Below are 16,921 nucleotides of genomic sequence, written 5' to 3'. Positions count from 1 at the left end.
CCGCTTTCCCTGCCCCGTGCCCCGCTCCCGCCGCTCCGGGCGCTGCTCCGCTTCTCCCCGCGGAGCCGCTTCCGCTTCCTCGGCGCGGGGCCTTGTGGGAGCGCGGCGCCTTTCCCGCCGCCGCCCCGCGCTGAGGGAGCGCGGCGCCGCCATGTCCCAGGCGGACCCCGCGCTGCTCCTGCGGGAGCTGCACGGCTGGGACTGGGAGCTGTGCCGCCGGCAGCTGCCCGCCGTGCTGCCCCGGCTCCTCATATCCTTCCCAGCAGGGCACTGCGCTGGCTGTGGGAAAGGCAGGGCAGCGGTGTTGGAGGGGGGGGGTGTGTGTGCATCCTTCGGAGTTCCACGGTTCAGCCAAATCTGTGTGAGGGAGAGCGGTGGGACCTTTGTGAGGGGTCGGGTGCAGCGAATTTCGCTGGGGACGGGTACAATCTTTTCCTGGAACAACAGGCTCCTAGAATCTAGAACATCGCGTGTGGTTCATTTAGCGCTGTGGATAACTCCCCGAACACACCTCTCACCTGCCCCCTCAAAAACAAAACAAACCACCCCCCTAAAAAAAACCCCAACCACACACCACCGGAAAAAAACTCCAAAAAAACAACCGTTCAAGACTTACTCTCTAATACATTTTGTTGCTCCTGTGGGTACTCTGGGCTATCAGCCCGCGTTGGTTGTGGAGCATCCCCACCAATTTCGTACGAACGTGAGACAGTGATAGAAGTCGCTGTGGCTTCTGCAGGTGCTTTGAAGGTAGCCTTTACAGCAGAACAATTTTGATTTTCTTTAACGTTTTTACTCAATGTATGAAGAGTCTGAGGACTGGACTGAGCATATTCGTAAGTAATGGCTAAGAAGTGCCTCTTCCTGTGGAGCCCTGTAGTGCAATTGCATTAAAATCACTGCAGTGCTTGAAATACTTCTGCTACAACTTTTCAGTCTTCAGCAGTCCTGCTGGACCTTGCACACTCCACTAAGTTCACATTGAATAAGCTTTATAAATGCCCCTATAGGCACTCTGCATCTAAGGCTGCTTTTTCCTTTCTGCTACTTCTGATCTTTAAGTGCACGAGAGAAGGGTGTTTTTCATCTGCTGTTTTATTGTCTTTTGGGCTGTTATCTTCCGGGTGACAAAGCTAATAGTTAAAAGAAAATGTGGCTCGTATGTAATTGTTAACGAGTGTTGCTAAAACCGTTACATTGCATATTAAGTTTAATTACAAAATGTGCTAGTATTTGCAGTTTGGAATGTGGCAAATACTGGATCTGTAGGCCGGCAGTCGTGCTCAGCCTTCAACTAAGTTTAGTTGGGTGTGCTGCTATTTTTGATGGGTTTTTGCATGTTGGAGCTATTACAGATAGTTGATTTTTCAGATAATGTATGTGTGTTTTCATGCATTTCGGGTAAGGCAAGTGCTCTGTTGCCTCTCTCAAAATCAAGTGCCTGATTTGTTTTTGCTTTCTGCAGATCTTTATTTCCTTTGGTAGGTTGCTGTATATTTTTGTGAATTACACATTATAAATGTTTTTCTTTGCAGGTATTTTGAGGATCTTGACTGAAATGTTTTTGCCGCATATCAGCCTCGAGGATGTAGAACAAATTTTTTTCTCAAAAGTATTACCTAAGGTAGGACAGCTTCAGTTAACTGTGGAATTGTCTGTCAGTCCAATGTTAGAACCTGCTTAGATTGCAGTGGTTCTTCTTTTGAGGTTGCACAATATCTATGGGATACAAAAATTGAAATTGAAATTTACTCGTTAAGAGGTTTCAGTGTTGTGTTGAATTGTTTCTGTGACTGTTCTTTACAGTAGGGAGGGAATCAAATATGCAATATTCTGCTTTCTATATTCAGCAATAGACTTGGGGGTTTTTTTCTTTCTGAGAAGATTGGACTTTTTATAAAATGACGAAGGTGGAGAATTTTTAAGTGAGGGAGCTTCTCAGGACAAGTAAACTGAAGAGCTCAACACTCCCATATCATGAATGAATGTTGTGAAATTTGTGAATTAATATAGTGAATAGACTTTTAGACTACACTGACCTGACACATACTTTCTTTTTTGATTAAATGATGGAGAATATTGTGCCATAGGTGTGTTAAAATCAGTCCTTACATTTTAAGTGAAGTAAAACGGTGCCAGATTTAAGTTTCAAGCCTCAGCTTGTCAATTTTAAAAAGCCAGTAAAAATGGCCAGTTGATATTCCTGTTATTTTATCTCAAGTAACAAATTTTTGGAGATTACAAGAAAATTGTCTCATAATAGGCATATCCTGCATGTGCCTCACTGTCTTTGCAGTCTCAACAGTAACATTCATCAGATATCCAAAAACCTCAACTAAAGTAGAAATAGATGTTGTTTGCACATCACAGACATTTCTTAAATGTATTCAAGATGTTAATAATCATTCTCAACAAACAAATTTTTTTTCTGAGACAAAAGGAAAATTTTTTTTAAATTATGTGGCTTTAAGTAAGTAAAAAATGTTTGGTAGAATAATATATTTAATATATAATATTCAATAATATATAACATTATTTGTTATATATTATATATGAAATATATTGTGCATTAATAATATGTTTCAAGAAAATTAGCTGCAAAGCTTGTTTTAGCAACAGATCTTAGAAAAAGTAACGGCTACAATATCTTCTGTTTATTATACATATATATATATATATATATAATAAGTGGATTTTGCTTCTTGTTATATCATGCTTTATGAATTAAATGAATTAAATGAGATGCTGGAAATGAATGAAATGCTGGAAAGTATTTTCTCCTGTGAGTTCTCTCTGTGCCTCCATGCCAAGGCAGCAAGCAGGTGTAGAATGTTGTTATTATTTGCACATGTACCTTTGTAAGTAAAATGTTTCAGTTTTGTTGTGTTCTGCCAGACTCTACAGTTCTTTGATAACTTGATGTGTGAATTATCCAGCAAGGCCAAAGGACTGACCAGCCAGAGTACAGAGTTATGCAGTACTGTAAGGAATCTGCTACAGGCAAGTCCCATCACACAAGCTTTCAAAATAATGTTTACATCACTCTTTGCTTTTACCTAAACTACTAAAGGTTTTTGGAATGTTTTTTTGCCAGCTACTGGTGGTTAAAATGTAATTTAATCTTCCTTTGCAGTTGAAGTTCAGTTGACATTTTGTGAATTATTTGATTACATCTAGTATGTGATGCTAGTAATAATTTTAAAAAATCATCTCAGATTCTGCTCCAAGTCCCTCCTGTAGATGGAATGTGACTCCCCAGGTGAACCTGGCACCTGTTTATAAATATGTCACTTCATTCTGAATTTTAACATTTTTGTAAATTGAGAACAAAAGTGAAAGAAATAAGGAGTTTTCATAGAGGGTATGGTATCAGAGAAAAGCTCTGGAGCTTCATTAATCTTTCACAAACTACTTATTTATGCAAATAGCAGTGAACTTTAAATGTAGTGAAAATCCAGGTGTATTTCAGGTAAGAAAAGGTGCTTTTGGAGGTATTGCAGGAGTGTGTGATGTTCAGTTTTAACCTCAGGCAGTGGTGCAGCTGCTGGAGACGCTGACGGGCTGCGTGCGCTACGTGTGCTCGGTGCAGGAGCTGTCCCTGCAGAGCATCCGCTCCCTCCCCTCCTCCGTCCTCTGCGTGGTGAAGAGCACCTTCACACACTGCAAGGTAGGGCTCTGCTGGAGCACACAAATCCTTCTGCTCCTTGGCTTTCGGGATACACTTTAGAAGAAGATCTTATTTTGAAATTATACTGTTGTCGAAGTATTATTGTTTTAATTTTAGTTGTTAAGTCATTTTCAGAGTGCACTCAGTGCACAAGTGCAAAGATGATTTTCCAGCTCTCTGCCCAGCAAATCTGACCTGCTACTGAGAGGCTCAGACAGGAATATTTCCATCCTTTACACTAGTGTTAACTAAACATTCTGCTCAGGTGCAGAGTGCTCTGAGGGATCTGTGCAATCCTGATGGCTACAGTATTTACATAGCTACAAATGGCAAGTTCCAGAGTGGATTGAAAGTTGAGATTAGCAGGTTTATGTTGCTTACAGTGAGCAGTGTGTATCAGTTTCAGATATGGACTGATCTGGATTTTCAGGTGCAACAGTAATTCCCTCCAATCATTGAAAATCGAACAAGATTATCATAAGGACACACTAAGTTTTGGTTGCCTTTCATTTTCACTTTTAATATTTCTTTTTTATGGGAACATTTACAACAGTTTCCAATGTCAGGACTCAAACTCAGGTGCCATATCTTTATCTAGTAATTCTAATATAAAAGTATTGGGAAGTCTTTGGAATACTGCTTTCTTTGCTACTGCCATTGTCCTGTTTGGTTCAGAAATATGATCTCAGGTTCATATTTCTGAACCAAACAGGACAATGGAGGCCTGATCCAAAGCCCCCTAAACTCACAAGAGCCAGGCAGACTCCATTAGTTTCCCACGAGCTGCAGGTGAACACATTTATATTGAGTGCTCAGGGGCTGTGTATTGAGTTAAAGTAGGTACATCTGTGCCTTGTTCATTTTCTCCAGAGGATTGTATGGCAAAGCTCTTGGTGTTTTCTGCATGTGAAGAATCAAGCTGTGAATCCTTAGCTCTTTTACAAAACTCTCCTCCCCATTTCAGGACAGTGAATCCTTGTACGATGGGCACCTGCACTTAATTTCTGACCTCCTACAATCCATGTTCAAGGAAACTTACTCCCTTCAGAAACAGCTGATGGAACTGGTTGATCTGATTTCCTTAGACTCTGCTTCCACTGAAGATGACATCACATATATGGTGTCAGGTATACATGGATTTGATACTTTTTTAGTCTTGCTCAGTCTTTTTTTCCTATGGAGAGTATGTTCAAAATTTAACAGGTTTCTGAGTGTGCTCAGTTCCTGCTGCTCTGACCAGCTTTTTCAGAAGACAGCATTTTGAACTTGAAATATTTCCATTTTTCCCTTCAAGCTTCCTCTGTGGAAATGTGTAGATTTGTAGGATGGGGTAGCACCTGAAAACTGGGCCATTTTCCTAATTCATGTCAATATTCTGGTATTCTCTCAGTATTCTCTTGGGATTTCTGTGAACTCAAAAATCGGATTTAACTCTGTTGCTGCTGCTGTTATTTCCTTAGTAATCCACACTGTTCTGGAGATCTGCTCTGTCATTTCCAGTATGGACCACGCTCTTCATGCCAATACATGGAAGTTCATAATCAAGTATGTAGCTAAACTCTTTGGGTTTTATTGTGGTGTAGTTTTAAATAATGAATGTCTCAATTGCTTTGTGCTCAGAGTTTCTAATAAAATTAAAATATGAGAGTTCAGTATAGCTATTTAGGAAGGAAATGTAGAAATTTAGCTTGTACTGCCAGTGAAAGTAGGTAGGAATTGTTATGAAAAGTAATAGAAACTTGACTTTCTGTATTACAATGCAAAAGAAAATTTGCAACACTGTTGTCTGAGTGAGGAGCATTAAGAGGTCTGACCTGCAGCTCTGTAGATGTTTTTGGTTTGAGTTGGCTGTCTCATACTTCCATCCTACCTCTCCCTTGGGTTTCAGTCATGGCCATGGAGAGGGTGTTCTCTCTGAGTTTCTGCTTTCAGTGTTCACAGATATTGCACCAGTCACTGCTGTACAAAAGGCTAAATAGAAAAATTAGTTATTTGGATTTGTAAGAGCTGATTGCATGATCACTTCTGACAGTTAAATAACCTGGTTATATTCATGTCTTTCAGGCAAAGCCTGAAGCATCACTCACTGTTGCAGTGCCACCTAAAGCACAGTGACATCCTCAGTGGCCTGTGCAAGGACATTCTTCTTTCTTTTGACTCCTGCTTGCAGCTGGCTGAGCAAATGAAGGTGTCAGAAATACAGGTGAGTTAAAAAGCTCCCAAAACTGCCAGTGAACTTGAGGAGAAGAAATTCTTGGTGCTGTATTACTGCTTGGAGTATTTGTTTGGGGTTTTTTGGGGTTTTCTTTATTTCATGTGGTAGACAGAATACCTTTGAACCCACATGAAAATAAGGCCCACAGCTCTGTGTATATTGAGGATGTGAAAATGTTTTTTTTTTTATTTTTTAAACTGACAATATCCCAAGGTTGGGCAAATCCTTAATATTCCTCTGAAAGTGCTGAAGTGTACATACTGAATGTTTTTTAAGTTTTCCCCCTTAGCTTTAGAGTCTGTAGAGAATCAAATGTGAAATAGGTTTTGAACACTGTTAGCAATCTAATTTCCTATTTTACTGTATTAGTCTATATTAACTTTTAGAACTGCTTCTTTTGGACAGGAGGGCACTGACTTCAGGCTGTTCCAGAAGACAGTGAAACTCTGCAGGTTCTTTGCTAACTCCCTTGTACACTACATCAAGGTAGGTTTTAATTCTTCAATGCTATGTAAGTATTAAATTTAAGCCTCTGGTCTGCAGATGGAATAATTTTGTACTGCGTAATATCTTAATGATTTACAACTCTCCCATATGGGCGGTATAATTAACATCCATGCATAACCTGCTTTAATTCTTCCACCTGTAAATACTCACAAGCCTGTGCAGGATTACTGCTGGGATTTCCCAGAAAAATAAACTGGAACAGGTTGTTTCATGCAGTGGCACTGAATTAAAATGTAGGAGATGTGTGGTAATTAATGTAATTAATCATGGGTTTTACTGTAAAAGTATCACTCAAAATTGATGGCTTTTGCAGGAATTTCTTGCCTTCCTCTCTGATTCCTGTTCTCAGTTACATCAGCTCTTTCTTCAGATATACAGGTATGTGAAGTAGAAACGATTATTGATAGTATCTTAATAACATTCCAAAATTACATTCTTAAATTACAAATATTTTTAGATGTAAAAATGCACTTCTCATTCCAGAGTTGTTGCCATCTTTTTTCATGTACAGAAAGCCAAAATATTTTTAATAAATTAAATGATTTAGTGTTTTATAGTTCCCTTAACCCCATTCTTGATCGATACTGTCCATGCCCCATAATGACAAACCATTAACTTCATTGCAACTATTTATACAAGATTTATTAACAAGTTATGTGTAGGATATGCAGAAAAAAGCCTCTACAACTAAATGTAGGTGTCAGCAGTGCTTTTTGACAGATTGTTTCTAGTTTAAGACAAAGTTTGGACAAACTTGTCCTGGAGAAAGAGGGGATCAGAAACAGAGTGTCTTGACATTTTTCATAGCTTTACTATTGTGTTAATAATCTTGTGGAATCTCACAGAAGCATTCTGGTTGTCCTGGAAGCAGATGCTCTTAAAATGTTACAGTTACAAATATCTGCAAATGGTTTATAACTTTCCTTTCAAAAGGTTTGGTTGCTGCAGTGGTGTGAAGCATGAGAGAACTCAGACTTTATACTCATAATTGTTTATTCTGTGAAATCAGAGGGCTGATTTCAGCCCTTTGTTGGAATTCAAACCAGCTTCTCTGGTGAGATGTGCACCTGAGTTTACTTCATGTTCCACTGCAAGATTGGGTGAATATTTTTTATGAGTTTCTTTTTCTAAGTTTACTCCCCTTGTAGGTTTTTCCTCCGAGTGTAAGGTTGTAAACTTTTATTCACTCAGGGAAACTGAGCAGGATTGTTGAGTAGGAAAGTAGCATTTTTACAGTTCACTTTATAAGCTGCAAGAGTAGAAGATTTTCATTTCATGATCTCTTGCTTCATTCTCATATTGATTATTTCTTTCTTTTATTGCCCAAGGTGTTTTTTTTTCCTTTTCAGAGAAGCTGTGATACCCTTTTAGGGTCATGTGTTAAATTAGTGCTGTGATATTTATGGCTGTAAAATCGTGTATAAAGGCGTTTTCTTGGCTTTTCCCTTTCACTTGACTCTTTGTGATTTGTTTCTTCAGAGAGATATTACGTATTTTACACACATTTTCTGTGAGCTTATAAGGTTTCCTTCAAATGTTTAGTAAAATACTGGATTGTGATGCTTATTTTAAAGGCTGGATGCAGAGTTGTAACTCTTGGTGTATAACAGATATTCTAAAATGGGGAGACTTTTCTGTCTTTTGTTTCACAGGAACAAGGAAATAATGATTTTGCCTTTTTGTAGTTCTTTTGGAGAAAAGTAGTATTGCTGAAAATGCTACTGAGAATATTTAACTTCTTTTTTTCTTTTCCATTCCCCCTCAGCAAATTTCCTCCCAGTCTTTATGCTCCAGAGATCTTGGAAGTTCATCAAGATGAAATATCCCGGGTTTTTCTTGTGGCTCTGGACCCTCTCATCACCCAGCTCCTTCCCTTTAGTCCTTTCATGGAACAAGTGTTAAGTGAAAATTTAGGTGGGTTGAAAGTACAACTCCCAGTGCTGTCTGAGGAATCAGCATTGACATTCTGACTTTCTGGACCGTAATATTCTGTACTCACTTGCTTGTCTCTGGTTCTTTAGTAGGTGCTGTGATAGAGCTGATTGCCTGCTAACTTGGATAGATTTTATAACAGATAGTTTATGTTGTTGCTGAATCAATCTTTTCCAAAGTACTCATAGCAACTGCACTGTTAATCTGGTTAACAGAAATCCTGTCAATTCTGCTCTTTTTGCATAATTTCAATCCACATTTGCCACAATTTCTGCCACAAATTCCAAAGTAGGATGGATTTTTTTTTGCTGTTCCATTGGTAGGAGAAGACAGCTTTTTTTTCCATAAAGTAAATATTTTCTGTGAAAAGTAGCATGCTTGGGAAAATATCAGCATTTTGTTTCAACAAGCTCTTCTCCTTGATTTCTGCCCTGACCAACATCTCACAATTCTGAGATAGCTCATCAATATGCCTCTACACTTGCTTAAAAGCCAGTTTACACACACAGTAAATATATCCAGGCAACTTACTTCACATCTGAACCCCAAATTTCTACAGGTCTCCCTCCTGAGCAGCAACTGCCCCAATGTCTCCTCCTGCTTACCATAATGGACAAGCTATCCTCTCAGCCAGAAGAAGTGCAAACTCTCTGGAACACAGGAAAAAGGTACTAAAAAGGTTTTTGTTGTAGCTCTTCACCACAGCAGTCGTTCTATACCGGCAAACAAAGGGGCTCAGCTGCTGGAGCTTCCTTCGCAACTGAACTTGGAAAACTGTCACTATGGATTTCCATCCTTATGCCAAGAATAACAGGATCTGATGTTCGTTGCCTCAGGAGTGAAGGATACAGAGACAGAGATGTCTTTGTTTTTTCAGGGAGGGAGTGGAATTTAGAGTACTTGTAGGGTAGGACTAAAGCTCTGAATGTAGTTTGTTGATACTTTGTTGAGACTAAGTTAAAGTCTCACACTTCTATGCCTGAACTCTCTAATAATCACCTGAATTGGTAAAAGAGGAAGGCAGTCAGGAACATAAATCTGGTGTAAAACCGCTGAAATTACTGCTGTCTTTTTTGGCTGAAGACAAAGTTTGTAATACCAATGTTGCTATGTTGCTTGCAGGATTTGGGACTTACATGTCTGTAACCACACTGTTCTCTTTTTCGGTTTGTTTTTTTTTTTTTCCTTGCAGCTTGTCTTTGTTTTCAGCTCTTTTCCTCAGTTTCCAGCAGTGTTGTGGGGAGCTTTCTCTCCCTGTCTGTTTGCCACAGGTGGTCAGTACTGGACAGCCAGCAGTTCCCATCACCCTCTATCACTATGTCTGTGTCCACCTGTGCTCCTTCATTGCTTCCACACTCCCATCACACTTCCCTCAGCTGGTAAGATTTGGTTTTGCTTATCAATTCTTCATCTGTTGTGATGCATAGGTGCTACTTGAAAAGAATGGGTTCTTTCTAATGATGTGGCTCTGAAAAGAGGCTCAGAGAGAACCATCTCAGAGACAGTTTCGTAGAAATCATCTGTGACACAGTTGCATGACTGGAGTTCATTTACACAGCAAATGTCACTTTTGGGAAAGGGGAGAAGAGAGTTCTTGAGGACCTCAGTGGTCTTGGCAATTTTTATTCTTTTTCAGAGTAGGGAAGGTCAGGTTGTTGTAAAAGTTTAGTGCTTTCTTTTCTGCGGTATTCAGGTTGTGTTAATTTTCCCATTTCTCCTCAGGAGCATGCCCTGCTGGATGCTGTGCTGGGTTCCAGTATGATCACATCTCTGCTAGCAATGGACTCATGGTGCTTCCTTGCCCGGTAAGATGCTCCTGGTACAAGTCAAGCAGGTTTTCCACAGATCCAGTTCATTCTGTTGTACATAATTTGCAGTTTGCTTGAGAGAGATTTTTGTAAGACAGAATTGTCCCCGAATTGGTTTGTTTTCAGATACAGAACATATTTTGAAAATTAGGAGTAGAATTGTCATAGTCATTTTTATGTTCTTGCAAGCAAGAGGAGCATTTCTCTTTAATAACTGATTTTTTAAATGGTTGTCTCAAGTAAATTGTGTCTCTGCAAATCAAATTTAAATATGTTAGAGGACATGGCAATTTCTCAGACCAGATTTATGATATTTAGCCTGTAGAATAGGAAGTACAGATTCACAAGCTGCTCTCTCTCATGTTTCAGGTATGGAACAGCTGAGCTGTGTGCTCACCACGTTAATGTGATTGCCCACTTGGTAAGAACCACAATGATGTTTCCCGTTTGGCACCAATTTTAATCTGAGTGCTACCAGCAAAGATTCAAATGGAGATTTGAATTCTTCAAATTGGCTTAGTAATTAGCAGAAGCAGTACAGTGAAAATATAAACCAATATGCCCTGCTTATTTTATTTACAGGGTTACTGCTGTGATCCCACGTAGCAACTCTCAGAATATCCTGTACAGAATTTGTTTGCTCAGTGGTGATTTCTCCCTCAGTGTAGTGAGGTGCATTTCTCTTTTACCCTACTGCAGGTAAAGGCTTGGCCCAGTGACTGCTGCCAGGTCCCTGCCCTGGGTGTGCTGCTGAGGCGAATGCTGTTCCTGATGGCTCCAGAGCATCAGGCAAGTACAGCACCAGCATCTGCTGTTCTCAGTAAAAGGGATTTGAATCAGTGGCCTGTGGTCAAATACTCCCTTTCAGTTCTGGAGAAGTGACAAGATACTGAGTGCTCATTTGCTGCACTTGTTATTGTACTTCTTATTACTTAGTCTAAGTCATTAAGTCACTAAGTTAGGACTTATTGTGGATCGCACTTCATGCAGATGTGCTCTTTAAAAGAAGAAAAGCACATTAACCTTTCTAACAGTCTTGCTGGGTAGCAGTAAAGTCTTTTTTTTGACAAAGTATGAAAACAGCACATCTCCCCAGATTGGCTGAAACTGTGTCCTGTGATTGCATCTGTGACATCTGTGAGTGTTCTTGTAACATCAGGTGTTAAGAGGAGCGTCCTGTCCTGTCAGTGCCTCTCTGTGTGTACCCTGGAGGGGCTGAAGCCCTCTCTCTTCTACTCACTAGGGCCATTTCTTCAAGCAGCTGAAAGAATCAGTTGCTTAATCATTCTGATATCCTGTATGTGCCAAGGGAGGTGGCAGTTTCTAAACGTTTTTCATATAAAAAGATGGATTTTATTTAAATACTTTGCACAGATTTTTTCACATAATTAATCTGAAGCAAACCAGCAGCACATTCTGGTTTCTCGTCTTCCGGGCCATCTAATTGTTTTCTGGTCTGTTTAGATTCTACTACCTTTTGTTTCCAGGTCGAATTTGCTCATGAGTTTCCTCCTGAAGAGGTGGAGAACTTGGCAGTGTGGCAGCACGTGTCCCTCAGAGCCCTGAACCCTGACCTTAGGGCACAAGTGGCGTCTCAGCTGTGCTCGGCAGGGCTCGCGCGGTGCCAGCAATGGCTGAGCAGCAGCCGTGCCCTGGGAGGGCTCCCACCTGTGGTAAGGAGATCTGCTTCTCTATGGAAAAACAAGTGAATTCTAGTTTTTCATACTACAAGGGTTCTGTTGCCATCACCTCAGTTCTATTATTCAGTCTGTTGCACAGCTTTTTTCCATGCCTAGCTGGCATATGCATAAGCAAGAACTCAATTTTAATGTTTTCTTTTATGCAGCACCTTAGGACCTCTACTGTCCTAGTGGAGATTCTGTTATTTTCTAGTTATTCTAGTTGTTTGGTCTCTGGCTGAGCAGATGTATTTCTCTTCAGAATTTCTGATTTATGCTGTGCCTTAGCATACAATTCCTCTTCAGTTTTAAAGTCCTGGCTAGTTTTATGCAGCATCAGATCTGAAAGATGCTCACTGGTCTGTTTGAGGTAATATGAGAAACCAGAGGCTTCCACATGAAGTGTCTGCTGCCAGACTTCTCCTGCCAGTGCAGCAAATGACCTGCAGTGTGTGTGAAACTCACAGGAGTAATAGATGGTTTCCCAGCTCTGGAATCTTTCTTGGCTGCTCTCCTGCTGGATTAGCTGTTCTGTACAGCTGAGGCAGCTCATTGGGCTTCTTGCCACCTTGTATCATGTTAGATGTTTCTTTTGAGCCTGCGGTTTTGGGTTGGTTTACATGTAATGTGTTTTGGTTGGTCTTACACATATTTTCCTCCTAGAACACTGCCCTTTCTGTCCTGCTGGCTGCCTGCAATTCTGCTGATGCCACTCTGGAGGCAGAATTTAAGACATCTATCTTGGAAGTGCTCAGTCAGTTCTGGTCTTTTCTCCAGGTTAAGCAGGTAAGAGAGTTTGCTGCTCCAGCAGTGGAAGCATGTCTTGGAGGGGCTGGTGCTGTTTCCTCAAGTTGTTGTTACTCATTTGTTTGACTTGGACTGGACTGTTTCAGTAAAGCACAGTGTATCAATGCTGCCCATCTGATCTCAGCTGGTTTATCTGTAGGCAAGGCACGAGCTCTGGGAAGCTTCAGTTTGAATTTCCTGAATGTTACATATATGGTTCCTTGGTACTCCATCTGTTACTCACTGTCTCATTCAGACTTGCTCAAGGAGAAGCCTGAAATACCTGATTTTGCTTCATACCAGTTATGAATTTGATGTATTTTAAATATTCATCAGAATATGACCAAAACTCAGGGTGATTTGATTAGAGCACAGCCCAGCGCATAAAGGGCCAATCACCCTCCTCCCAAGGTGGTCAGGCAGTGTCCTTGTGATCATGTACCTGTTCATGGCTGCAGGAAGGAAAAAAAGGATTGTCAGGGTTTTCATGCTCCAGATTAAAAAAGAACTTTTGAGAGTGGGAGTGAAGAGCCAACAATGTGCCACTTCAGAGGTCTTTTCAAACCTTAGACATTCTGTGAAGACATTTGGCAACTGGAAATGAAAATAAATAGTTCAGATAACCTTTGGGTGCTTATTTTAGTAAGTGGTGGAAGGAGAGGAGGGTTAAGAAATATTCTTAAAAAAATCAAAGAAAATTGTCTCATAAAATATGGCTACCTAGAAATACTGACATGATTATTTCAATATTTTCTTTGCTGCTTACAATGCAGTGTTTTACGTGTGTGAAATCAGACTAACAATTTTGGAATGCTACTGTAACTTGACATTCTCTCCTAAGCAGTTATTCCAAGAGCTAAAATGCAATATTACTGGTATCTTGTCCTCTCTTCAAGGTCTCAGATGATCCATGTCTCCAGAAGACACTGTGCTTATTGCTTCACCTTTTGGAATTTTTCATTCAAGCATTAGATGCTCAACTGATGACCCAGGTAAAAAAAAATTCTAAAACCCCCAAGACCACTTTATGAATAATTAACTACATGAAAACCAAATTCTTTGTGATTTGTTGAAATCTCAAATGAGTTATTTCATTGTCTGGCCTGCTCTTAACAAGGAAATAATCTTCCTTGATTACTTTCCTGGCCTTTAAATCGAGCACATGGCATTTTGGTTAACACTGCTTTTGAGAATCCCTTTCCTCTGTAAGATAATTGAGATATAAGGGAGTATGATAGAGATCATGCTCATTTCTTTCTAAAATGTACCTGCAGCTTTGTCCTGGCCAGTTCTATCGGAGGTGCAGCATACCTCCTGCAGGAGTCTAAACTCCATGTGTTTGGATTTAAAGATGAGCCTGCAGAGTTTTCCCCTGCAGTCTGTCTGATGGGGCTTTGCTGGGATTTGTCTCCTGCAGGTATTTGCACTGCAGTCAGCCCTGCTCCAGCTCCATGCCCCGGATCATGTTCGCCTAGCAATGGTGCATTTTCTGTCTTCCATGGGAAAGGTGTTTATTCCACAAGAAGCACAGGTAAATGGAATTGTGGCCTTAGTGAAATTGCCTTGTTTTTTGATAAAATGACTTTTATATAAATATACAGTTAAGGGATCAAGTTCATTAATTAGATACAGGAAGGCCAGGATAGTTAATAATTAATTAGATTAATGGTCTGCAACAGGTTTATTTGTCATCAAGACGTGCTGAGTGCATGCAAGATGCTTGGAGGTTCAAATGCCAGTCCTTTCTCACTGGTGAGAAGTAACAAGAAGTGAAAATAGAATGTCACCTCCCTCACAGTGGTTCTTTAGCCAGACAGGGCAGTAGCACTCTTGCATTTCCCAAACCTGTCCCTCAGAGCAAGTCTTTAATAATAAATCATGATGGTGAGATATGCACAACTAACTCTTGGGAACTGATGGCTGTTTCTTCCTGTTGCAGAGGCAGGTTGTGCCCCAGCTGTCCTGTCTGTTTGCCTCTCTGCTGGCTGACCAGACCTGGCTGATTCACCAGCACGCACTGGAGGCATTCACACATTTTGCAGAGGTGAGCAGAGCACGACTCTGGGTGCAGGCATTTGGTTCTGTTAACTTTTGTTGTACACAAAGTCTTCTGTCTCAAATGTTTGCTGCTCCTCACTGCACAATCTGGATCTGAGTTACAGCTGTTGCACACTGACAGTGCTGAAGGCTGGTGCAGATGGAAGAGATTTCAGGAGCCAGAAGTGAAGAAGGATTGGGCACTGGTTGCTTAGTGTGGTTGCAAGAGGGCAGGGACACCTAGGGAAAATAGAAACATTCTGTTTTCTAGGGAAAATAGAAACATCTGTTTTCTTCCCTTGTTAGCATGAATGTACTGAACAACCAATAACATTTTTGATAGGAAACAAGACATGAAGATGTTGTTCCTTGGTGCCTTAATTCTGAAGAAGCTAAGAACAAAGTTGTTAATTTTCTGGCTAAGGTATGTATATTGTTTAACCATTTTACTGCTGTCTTAGTTGATGCTGTACATCTGCTATCAGCAATACACAGCATGTGTCTACACTTGCATTATCTGCATGACCATTAAGTAACTTTAAAATAAACTGTCTGGTTGAATTTCTCTACTTGCTTTAATCTAAGAATTAGCAAATGCCATTCCTATGCACACTGGTCCCTTCAACTTAAAAAACCACACTGGTACTTTCAGCTTAAAAACAAAGCATTTATCATCCTTCATCAAAAAAATACTTATTAAATTGCACTGTTGTTTTTGAAGGATTTTACCTATTAAAAAGACAGGATTGATAATCTGGTTTGATTTCCTTACCCATTTCTCTTGGATCAGATTCTGAAATCTAAACAAACATGTATGAAACATCTCAGTGCCTTTTGCATATTAGGAGAAATCCTCTTAGGGCAGGTGGCTGTTGCTGCAGAACAGTGGCATTGAGAAAGAGGGGGCATCTGCAACCTGAGGCGGGGCTCTCTGGTTGAGCAGCTTTTGGCAAGTAGATAATTTACAAAAGAACTGGTAGCTGCTAGTGGTGCTAACCCAAAGTTGTAGATGACCTCAATCCTTGATCAGAAGAGTGTGTGAGAAATAATATTCTTTGAACTGCACATAAAAATCCCTCCCTCTCTCCTTTTGTTCTGGCCTGTTAATTGTGCCTATGAAGGTTGATGATGCTACCTGGGTTTAGTTACCTCTCCTGGGGCTTTCTCCCTAGACAAGGCAGGTGGAAGAGACGAGAGAAGCACGAACAGAACGCCTGAAGCAAGAAAGGATTACCTGGAGTGCACAGGTTTTGAAAGTGGATGGAGAATTGGAGTCAACAGGGGAGGTATGTGTGCTTCTTTAAAATGCTAATTTCTGTCAGTTCTAGGGAGTCTCTGAGAAGGCTGAGCTGGTCTTGCTGCCCTCCATGATCTAAGAAAGGTATCATGCACTCCTGGCCCTTTGTATGGTATTTTAATGGTCTGTAGTGCCTGCCAGGCAGCAAGAACCCTCACAGGACAAGGGACTCTCGCAGCTCTGTTCCACCTAAGGGGTTTCTTGCATTTGGATGAAGACTGATCCCTCAAGTACAGTATTAAATTGATGTTTCATGTTTGCTTAAATCTACAGCCTGTGGCCAAAAGAGCCTGTCACCCCCCCTCTGAGGAGCAGTACAAGGCAGCAGTGGGCACGATGGAGGGAGCAGTGGAGGCTGTGAAGCTGCTGCTCCAGAAAGGTTCCCCTCCAGGCTGGCTTGCAGTGAAGCTGGAGGCTCTGCACACAGCCATAGCCACCCTCAGGGACAGCTTGTGGTAGGTGCTCCACAGGGCTTGGGGACAATGGCCCAGCTCAGCTCCCTGGCAGGAGGGAAGAGCTGCCTTTGTGCCAGGAGTGCTGCAGAAGAAAAAGCTGTGACATGGGCAGTGCTCTACAGTACTGCTGGCTCTTGGTTGTGTGCCAGCCTCTCCTGCACAGCCTGATGGGTTTGAGTGGACACTGCTCAGATCAGAGCTGTGGGTTGTACATTGCTTGTTTTACTGCGTGGAGATAAACATTCCCTGACATTGTATTCTGAATACTGAGAGGTTTGTATCTGATGTAAAAGTAGCAGGGACTTTGTTCCTGTCACATGCAGGTACTCCATGCTACGGTGATCCTTTAAAAATAATCTTTATTGGTCACAGTTAAGAGCAGAAAGAACATGGTGCTTAATCAGTTTGTGGTTGTTCACTGTATGGTTCCTAGCACCTCTTGTGCCATCCATTGACAGAATTATACAAACGGAAATAAATAAGTTGAATAAACTGTACATTCATCTTAAAATCATCTCTTAGCTGAAAAGTTAAAAGG

At 40.9% G+C, this 16,921-nt stretch overlaps 1 protein-coding gene across 4 annotated transcripts; it reads left to right on the top strand.

Annotated features, from left to right (window-relative positions):
• The first annotated feature begins 120 nt into the window (after positions 1–120).
• On the top strand, positions 121–16,880 carry FIRRM (FIGNL1 interacting regulator of recombination and mitosis). Of its 4 annotated transcripts, none has more exons than XM_030279668.4 (24): positions 121–250; positions 797–836; positions 1,536–1,624; positions 2,896–3,000; positions 3,530–3,667; positions 4,632–4,794; positions 5,128–5,212; positions 5,732–5,870; positions 6,288–6,368; positions 6,703–6,767; positions 8,155–8,303; positions 8,881–8,989; positions 9,514–9,700; positions 10,044–10,126; positions 10,499–10,550; positions 10,829–10,918; positions 11,617–11,802; positions 12,472–12,594; positions 13,491–13,586; positions 14,012–14,125; positions 14,534–14,638; positions 14,975–15,055; positions 15,804–15,917; positions 16,202–16,880. In XM_030279668.4, the coding sequence occupies exons 1-24, from the start codon at positions 152–154 to the stop codon at positions 16,385–16,387; spliced, it is 2,679 nt and encodes an 892-aa protein (XP_030135528.4). In that variant the 5' UTR covers positions 121–151; the 3' UTR covers positions 16,388–16,880. The 4 variants fall into 4 exon arrangements, with proteins under 4 accessions (XP_030135528.4, XP_072789018.1, XP_072789019.1 ...); XM_072932917.1 differs by having other exon boundaries at positions 2,896–3,004; positions 3,534–3,667; XM_072932918.1 differs by lacking the exon at positions 121–250 and having other exon boundaries at positions 2,877–3,004; positions 3,534–3,667.
• Positions 16,881–16,921: the final 41 nt, after the last annotated feature.

The sequence above is a fragment of the Taeniopygia guttata genome, chromosome 8 (assembly GCF_048771995.1).
Source record: "Taeniopygia guttata chromosome 8, bTaeGut7.mat, whole genome shotgun sequence".
Classification (NCBI taxonomy): Eukaryota; Metazoa; Chordata; class Aves; order Passeriformes; family Estrildidae; genus Taeniopygia; species Taeniopygia guttata.
The sequence above is the reverse complement of the archived record's forward strand: the minus strand, read 5'-3'. Positions and strand labels throughout refer to the sequence as shown.

Bases quoted from the DNA above. Each gene is read 5' to 3' on its own strand.
- FIRRM (XM_030279668.4), top strand. From the start codon at position 152: ATGTCCCAGGCGGACCCCGCGCTGCTCCTGCGGGAGCTGCACGGCTGG. The intron at 3,668-4,631 runs GTAGGGCTCTGC...TCCCCATTTCAG, and splicing joins GCACCTTCACACACTGCAAG to GACAGTGAATCCTTGTACGA. The intron at 10,127-10,498 runs GTAAGATGCTCC...CTCATGTTTCAG, and splicing joins TCATGGTGCTTCCTTGCCCG to GTATGGAACAGCTGAGCTGT.